Here is a 7,895-nt window from a genome sequence, read left to right as displayed (position 1 = left end):
GCCCGGTGCCCCGGCCAGCTGGGCAGGGGTGCCGTGGGGCCGTGGCCGCCTCCTGAGAGCGGGGACCGGGTGCCAGCGTCACGTGGGACGCTCTCCAGCACCCCTCCCATGCGGCCCGCGTCAGGCCAGGGAGCCCAGGCCCCGAAGGGTGGTGGAGGCAAGGTGGAGCCCCTCCGTGGATGGGCTGGGCTGGGGCGGGCCGGGAGGCTGGGAAGGCGGGGCCGGTGGACGAAGTCCTTTGGGCGGAGTCTCCCTTGGAAGGGGGCCGGGCGAGTGACCACCCCCGTTTCGTCATGGCGGAGACGGGTCCCGGGCGCTAACCTGCAGGGGCTTGGAATTAACCAGTGTCCGCGTGTGTGTGCGCGCGTGTGCATACATGTGCTTTGCACACCCTTACGTGCACACGTGTGTGGAGGCGCGTGTGCTGGGGCGGCAGGACGACGGGCACCCAGAGGGAGGTCCTGCTCCCCTACTTGCCAGCCGCCCCCCCCCCCTCCAGACAGACCCCTGTCCCTTCCCTCCCGCCGCCACCCTGCAGCAGTGACTCACCAGCCCCCGGGGTTGGAGGACCAGGCACACCGTTCTGGCACCTTCCGCTGCCTGCTGGGTGATGAACAAGCTTCCGGTGACTCACACATGCTGTGCGTGCCAACGGGCAAGCCGAGGGCGGGGAGCGTGGCGCGCAGGGCCCGGCGGCCCCGGGTTCAGGGCCAGCCTGCCACTCGGCAGCGGGTTCCGGCCGCTCCTTGCTCTCCGGGGTCGGCGTCTGCAAAACGCACGTGGTGCGGCACCACGCGGGAGGGGGGTTTCCCAAGGATCCTTCAGAAGGCAGGACCTCACCGCGCTCTTAGAGTCCTGGCAAAATCTCTGGACTTAAGCACTTTGTGTCACCTCTGCGCGATGGGACGTCACACGGCAGTGCAAAGCAGCAGGGCACAGTTCCGTGCTCCCAATGTCGCCTTCAGGAGAAGTTGCTACACGAGGACAGCAAGGGGGCAGGGGAATGTAGAGGCGGGGCGCCTTTCGTATAAGAAGAGTGGGTGTGGGTGAGGCCTCTCCTTGTTATTGGCTCCGAAGGACTCCCTGTCCTCACAGCCTGTGAAAACAATCTCTAACAGTAGATTTATTAAAATGAAATTACAGGAGACCCTTCTGGAAACAACTTATTTGGGAAATGGAGATTGTTCTCTCCAGACGGTCTCCTCAGTACTGCAGGTCTGGGCCACCAAGGGAGGGACACCTTACCCGATGGTGAGTGGATCTGCCGTGGCCCCTTCACACCGCCAGGCCCAACGCGCTCAGCATCGGATGGACCGTCGGGCTCCCGGCTCCTCAGGCCCCGGAAAGCCCCCTCCGGTGCACCCGGGGAATCCAGCCTCCCGCCCTGTGGCACCCAAGTTCCCACGGCCACTTCCTCCTGGCCTTGATTCTTTCAGTGAAAGTTGCCACGTCTCTCGGAGCCACGCCAGCTAGGGGGCTGAGCAAGGATCCGACCCACATCCCCCTCCGGCCTCTGGGGGGGTTCACTTCCCCCCGAGGAACCGCTTGGCGTCCGAACCTCAGCTCAGCCCCGCCCCAGCGTCCACTCAGCCTCTCCAGGGACCTGTAAGAGTCTGGAACATTCAGATGCCTCCCTTCGTGTAGGTCCTCACCGTCTTGTGCACGTGGACACCGTTTTGGGGTTGGAAGGTCAGCTGCCCCGAGAGACGACTGGGCCTCTTGGAGCCCGAGGCCCCCGATCTGGAGACAGGGAGCGTCACCTCATCTGCAGGGTGCGTGTGAGGTCAGAGGGGCACGTGGGGGCGGGGCGGGTGCCAACATCAGCTTCCAACGTGGTCTGTGCTCGAGTTCCCCTTGGAACCTCCAAATAGAATGCAGCTGAACGTTCCAGTAAAGGACCACCATCCACCCCCCGTCTCGTGTGCTCAGTGATCTGCAATCATCACTGCCCTTCATTTCTGACCCTGCTCACGGATGTGACCCGGCGTCTGCATGGCGCCCCCGTGCTTCCCAAGAGCCAGAGATGACCTCTGCCCCCGCAGCCGCGACCCCCTTCCAGCTGGCTTGCCAGAGAGTGGGCGTCCTCCCCCCACCTGGTCTACAGGACCCCGTGGGTCTATGGGAGCCACAGAAGATTCCACGGACAGGCGCGTGGGGTCAACCATCACGGACTTTGGAAATGGGAAAGCCCCGGGCCCAGCCTCACTCAGAACTGGGTGTCTCCTGCCGTGGCCTCGAGTTCCCCCAAAGAGCCGTGGGTTTTGATTCCATGCCAGACTTTTAATAAAGAAAATTCATCCACAGATGTCCTGCCATCAGCCAATATATTCAGTTATTGGAATCTGGGAGATTTAGTGGCTGGCCGGTTGTTTTATTTGCTCTCTGGATGGAACCATTTTTCTTGCGTATTTAATATCCTGGAGGAATATTTTCCCTAGCAAATACTCAGTCGGAGACAGCAAATCCATTCTGGACCTCTCGGGTCATTATTTTGTTCCTGGAACTCAGAACAGGTATTTGTACATTTGCCGGCCCCTCTGTCATTAGGGGACAGTCCCAAGAAGCTGGCCCATAATTGCAGCTGTAATTACGGAACAGCCCCTGCCTAATGAGCTTGGACGGGCTCCTGTCACACCAGGAACAGGCAGGGGCCTTGGAGGCTGAATTACCGCTTGACCGAAACTTGGGGCTCTTACGTGAATGACCGGCTCCCACCCGTCACGGGGACGAGTTTGGATGCCTCACTCCCAGAAGACCTGTGAAAACGTGAAAGTGTGACCCTGCCTCCCCCTTTGACCAGCTTTCCCTGCAAGCTCGTCCTGCGTCCTGCAGTGGTGTGACAGCCGTCTTGCTCGTGGGGACGAGGATCTAATTAAGGAGCTGGCATCCCTCTGCCCACCCCTCCTCTCCTGATGTCACCGGTCAGGGCCTCTCTGAGCTCCCTGGCAGAAGGACGCTGGGGTTCCGGCAGCAACAAGAAAGCAGGAAAGGATTTGGGGTGGGGGTGTGGCCGGGCCCCCCTCCGCATCGACAGGCACCTGTGAGTTGGCCCGGGCTCCTCGGATGCGCAAGGTTCTCTGTCCCTCACTGAGTCCAGAGATGTCCCTGGAGGAGACCCCAGGGCGGGGTGAGGTGGGGTCCCGTGGGGCAGCCCCGCATTCAGATTCACCCCAGGGGGCGTGGAGCCCCAGGCTGGTTCTCAGGCTTTTGGTGGCGGTGGTGGGGGCATGGGGGTTAGAGACCCGTGGAGAGCATGTGTCCTCCGGGGAGAGGACCGCCTAGACTCTGGAATACATCACAAGGGGCCAGAGTCTCCGTCCCTTCCAAAGCCTCAGGAATGACAAAAGGAACAGTATCTCCTACTATCTTTATTGTTCCTTAGATAACTGGACAGTACAAAGTTCCCCTCATTTCTACTTAAAACCTGTACGTCCCGCGTTCTGTTACCCTCAGGAACGTTCCTTTCCCGCTGGAAACGGAGTTTCCCCAGACAAGCCCTCGCCACCCATGGTTACATTACTGAGTAATTTAACAAGAGGAGTAGAATTCCTTCGATTACTATCAACATGAACTTGATTACCTCTTTCTAAGGGTGAACACTGAGTATTTTTTTTTTTTTTCTTTTTGGAAACAAAAACCATCCACTTATTAACCCAAACTACGGCACGGCATTTACAACGTTCACAGCATCAACTGAACACACAGAGCTACCGCCTCAAGGAAAGGACAGACGGACGCGGCACGATATATCTACGGGGGACACGAGCTCAAACAAGTGGGCGCTGCGGCCATCCGCTCCACGCGGGTCCGTGGGGACGCCGAGCCTCAGCTCAGCTAAGACAGGACACGCGGTGGAGAGACGGCAGCCGTCACGGATGAGTTACACTAGCCTACGTCGGCCCCTGCGGACGCCCCGCGCGGCCCGGGGCGGGGGTGGGGGGGAGCCCTGGTCGGGACACGGCGGTCACGTCCACCGGAGCTGGGCACGATCTAGGGGGGGATGTCCATGCGACCTGACGGTGGTTGTTCTCGGCCGAGAGCCGGCCAACAGTCATTGCCTTGCTTCTGTATGAGATTGTTTGACCGGAAAGGGGGCCGGGCAGGGGCGGCGCTTGGGGGTGGGGGGCGGGGTCAGGGAGCCCTGGACTGCAGTTCCAGCTGCAAAGACGGGCGTCTCTTCCCAAGGGTGTCGCCCTCTTGCTCGGACCACAAGTGCACGGAGAGAACCTGCTGCTGATCGTTTCGAAGTCAGTGTATTATTAGCATCGTGAGCTTATCTTGGCAGCTGCTTCGCAGAGACTTCCACGCGGGTGAGGACACGGACCCTCGGCCTCCGGGCGGGCGCGACTACAACTCATCGGACCGGATGACGTGGAACAGGGTGACGTTGTAGAGGATCTGGTGGCCGTTGTTCCAGGCGTACAGGGCGCGGTCCTTGGGGTTGTAATCCAACATGGAGATGTGGGAGTACTTGTTCTGGAAGGGGATGTCGATGTACTCGTAGGTGGAGGCATTGGTCTGGTACGCGTAGTGGACCTTGGTGCCCCCCGAGTAGCCGTTGGTGACGTAGAGGGTCCCGCAGATGATGAAGGCCTCGCCGGCGCTGCGCTTGGGGTAGCTCGTGTTCCAGGTCTGTAGCACCTGCAGGGACACGGGGTCCAGCTTGCTGATCACGATGTTGCCGGCGTTCTGGTTGGTGGCGTAGACGGCCCACAGCCCGTTCTCGTCCACCATGAGGTCGATGTCCGAGTGGCCGCCCCAGGCGTAGTGGTACATGTTGTTGTACCCGGCGTAATCCAGGCTGCGCGTCTTGAGGATGGCCTCCGTCTTCAGGTCGAACCTGATGACGATGTGGCTTTGGAACTTGTTGAAGTAGATGGAGCCATTGTAGACCACCTGCCCCGTGCCGGACCAGGGGTGCGGGAGGCGGTGCGACGTGAAATTGTCCGTGGTCATGAAGTCGGCCATGGACTTGTACTCGCGGACGAAGCGGTTGTTGTGGTAGCCGTCCATGTACCAAACCTGCGGAGAGGGCACACCCGTCAGCCGCTGGGGGTGGGGTGGGGGGAGGGCCCCCCCTCGGACCAACTCCCCCCCTCCCCCCCCCCGACTCCGGGCTCAATCTACCGGGCATCGGGCCGGCACCGAGAGAACCAGGGAGGCCAGACGGGGTCCCGTCAGGTCCCCCCTCCGAGCCCGCAGGGCGCGTGTCCAAGGGCCCAGGGCTGCTCCCCGCCTGGAGAGAAGGGTCCGGTTCAGAGAAGGGCTGGGGGAGCACACCTTGCAGAGGGGGCTTGGGGGCCGCCGGCCCCGAAATGGAGCCCTCTGCTCGGGCTGTGTTCACTGCTCCCTCCCCAGCCGGGTACACAGCAGGTGCTCACACTCACGGGGGGAAGGAAGGGACTCCATCAGGGTACGGACCCCCAAGCCAGCGAGACGGCGCCGGATGAGAACGCCCGCAGCCGCCAGCGGCTCCTGTGGCGTGGGGGCCCATCGCCAAGGGCGCCACGGAGGGCCAGCCCCGGAGAGCCAGGGGCCGCCGAACACGGGACCTCTCGCCCCTCCAGGCCGTCGCGGCCAGTCGTGGCCCCCATTTGGGGCCACAGTGGAAGAGATTTCCGATTATCGCTTAAATGCCAGTTGACTCGAAAACGGTCTAGACTTTGTACAAAACGCTTTAGTCATTTTCCACCAATACGGGAGCAAATTAGAAAGCAACGCAGTTAGTCAGAGGAAAATCTGCCGGGCTAATGCCACCCCCAGTGCATCTGTCTGGCAATGAGACAGCTGCTTTATCCATCAAGGGCTCTGCCGGCTGCAGGAGAGATTAAGGGTGTGGGGCTTTCAGACACGGCATTACACACGCGTTAAAAAATTTACAAAAAATCATAACCTCGCTCCTGAGGCATCCATTCGGATGCTTAGAGGCAGGTGCGCTTTCTGTTTTTAATGAGATAACACACACACACACACACACACACACACACACACACCGAAAAACCCGGGTCTCGTCTGGAGGCTTTTATTACCCTTAGCCCCCCCGCAGGCCAGCCTGCGGTGATGTGGGTCTGGGATCAGAACGGGCAAGTGCCGTGAATCAAGGGGTTTCGGAGGCCGTGACTGCGCGGCCGAGGGGTGGCCCTCCTGCCTCCGCCTGGCTCTCTCCTGAGACGGGGAGCTCACTACTGATTCCAAGATCAGGCTCCAATGACACCCCCTCAAACCCTCTCCTGACCCGTGCCTGCAGGAATGAGCACAGACATCTCCTCCCCCACGAGTGGGCCTGTGGCCCTAGAGACCCCCAGGGTCCGGTGCCTCCTTGCCGTGGGCAGAGATGGGTGAAACGGGCGTCGAATTGCTCAGGATTTGTCAACTGCCTTTTCTTTCCGGAAATTAGCAAATTGGATGCAGGGCACCATGCTTTCGGAAAATGCAATTTAGGCTGGGAGGGAACATCAGCACAAGGGGCTAAATGTTTAACCACAAAGAGACAGGACACTCTATGCAGAAAGAGGCACATGATCCAGCCCCACGGGCCCCGAGAGGAGGGGTCCCTGCCTTCACAGAGGGCACCTCTCCTCACTCTCCTCTCCCGACCGGAATGCCTTTTCCCTCCTTTCCACGTCCCCAGGCTCACACGGAATCCCGACTCTCCGGCCTCGTCCTGAACCCCACAGCTGAGCCCCTAGAGCCTGGAACCCGGCTGCCCTCTGAGCCCCGGGGCACGCCCACTCCCCAGAAAGATCACACCGGACTCCAAGGGATGCAGCCAGGCACGCGTGTTGGTCAAAGCTTCCGGGTGAGGTCGGACCCTCCGGCTTGGAGCCCCCGCTGCTTTGCGGTGGACCTGACCCTGCCTGGGCTCCTCGCCTCCCGGCCCCACCACTCCCACGTGACTGGTTTCCGCCGTGGCCCCAGCACCAAGATTTTTAAGACCCATCTCTGGATTAGACAAACCAAGTGGAAAACCATTACCCCAGCTACACAGGGCGAGTGTGGGGCCAGACCGTCTCCCCGTGTCCCCTCCCGGGCAGCCCAGGGCCTGGCCCAGAGCAGATAAGCAGGGGGGTCCCTTTGAGAAACCGACTGTTCGAAAGTTCTTGCTCCCAGCCCAGGTCCAAGGCCAAGGCTCCCGCAAGGCTGAGCTTCTGGAACGTGTGGGGCGGCCGCGAAAGGGTGGCCCCGGCCCCAGCTCCCGGCTGGGGGCCAGACCCTACCAGATGTTTGGGCACTTGGCATTCACAGCCGGGTGGGGGCGGGAGACCTTTTTCATCTCTGGGCACTCGTGCTTCCCGGAAGGACTCCTCTTCCGTCTGAGACCCAAGGCCGGCCACCCAGGTAAAGGCCCAGGTCAGCACCGCCGTGTCTAGAAGCCCGGGCACAGGTCTGTCTTCACACACACATGGGACTCTGTGGCCGGGACTGGCCCCCTGCCGCTTCTGGTTCTCACGCCCACCCGAGTGCCGAGAGGGCTGTTACCCCCATTCAGACAGAAAGCTGAGGCCAGAGGGGTCTGGTGGGTCTGCCAGGGGGCAGAAGCTGTGCCCACACCAGGTGGCCAGGCCCCGGGCTCCCAGCCAGGAGGGGCTCTGCCCCGGGGATGGGGGTGCCCCTGACATCCGGGGGGTAGAGGCCAGGGGGCTGTGGACCACCCTCCTCCGTACAGAGTGATGCTGTCCCCGGCGTCAGCCGGCGGGGCCGACGAGCCACGGGGGTGCTGGCCCGGCCCGGAACCGGGCATTATGCCCGCAGGGCGCAAGGTCTTGCCCTGGAGCCCGGAAATGCCCCTGGCCGAAGACCACCGAAACCCTCCCTTCCCCTCCTAGGAAGAGGGCCGCACACCTGTGTGGTGCCTGGCAAGCGGGTGTGGGCGACACCCAGGCCCGAGGTTTCTT

General features: G+C 61.6%; 1 protein-coding gene across 3 annotated transcripts in view; it reads right to left on the bottom strand.

The window, feature by feature from the left end:
- Positions 1-4,347: 4,347 nt before the first annotated feature.
- OLFM1 (olfactomedin 1) overlaps positions 4,348-7,895 on the bottom strand; it is a 36,019-nt gene continuing 32,471 nt past the window's right edge. For all 3 annotated transcript variants that reach the window (XM_047093884.1, XM_047093885.1, XM_047093883.1), the window contains exon 6: positions 4,348-5,022. In XM_047093884.1, the coding sequence (XP_046949840.1) occupies positions 4,348-5,022 (675 nt within the window). The remainder of the gene's footprint in view (positions 5,023-7,895) is intronic.

Source organism: Lynx rufus, unplaced genomic scaffold (genome assembly GCF_022079265.1).
Source record: "Lynx rufus isolate CCGP_SWC_20201006 ecotype Redwood Valley unplaced genomic scaffold, mLynRuf1.p SCAF_36, whole genome shotgun sequence".
Lineage (NCBI taxonomy): Eukaryota > Metazoa > Chordata > Mammalia > Carnivora > Felidae > Lynx > Lynx rufus.
Note: the sequence above shows the minus strand (reverse complement) of the source record. Positions and strands in the feature narration are given on the sequence as shown.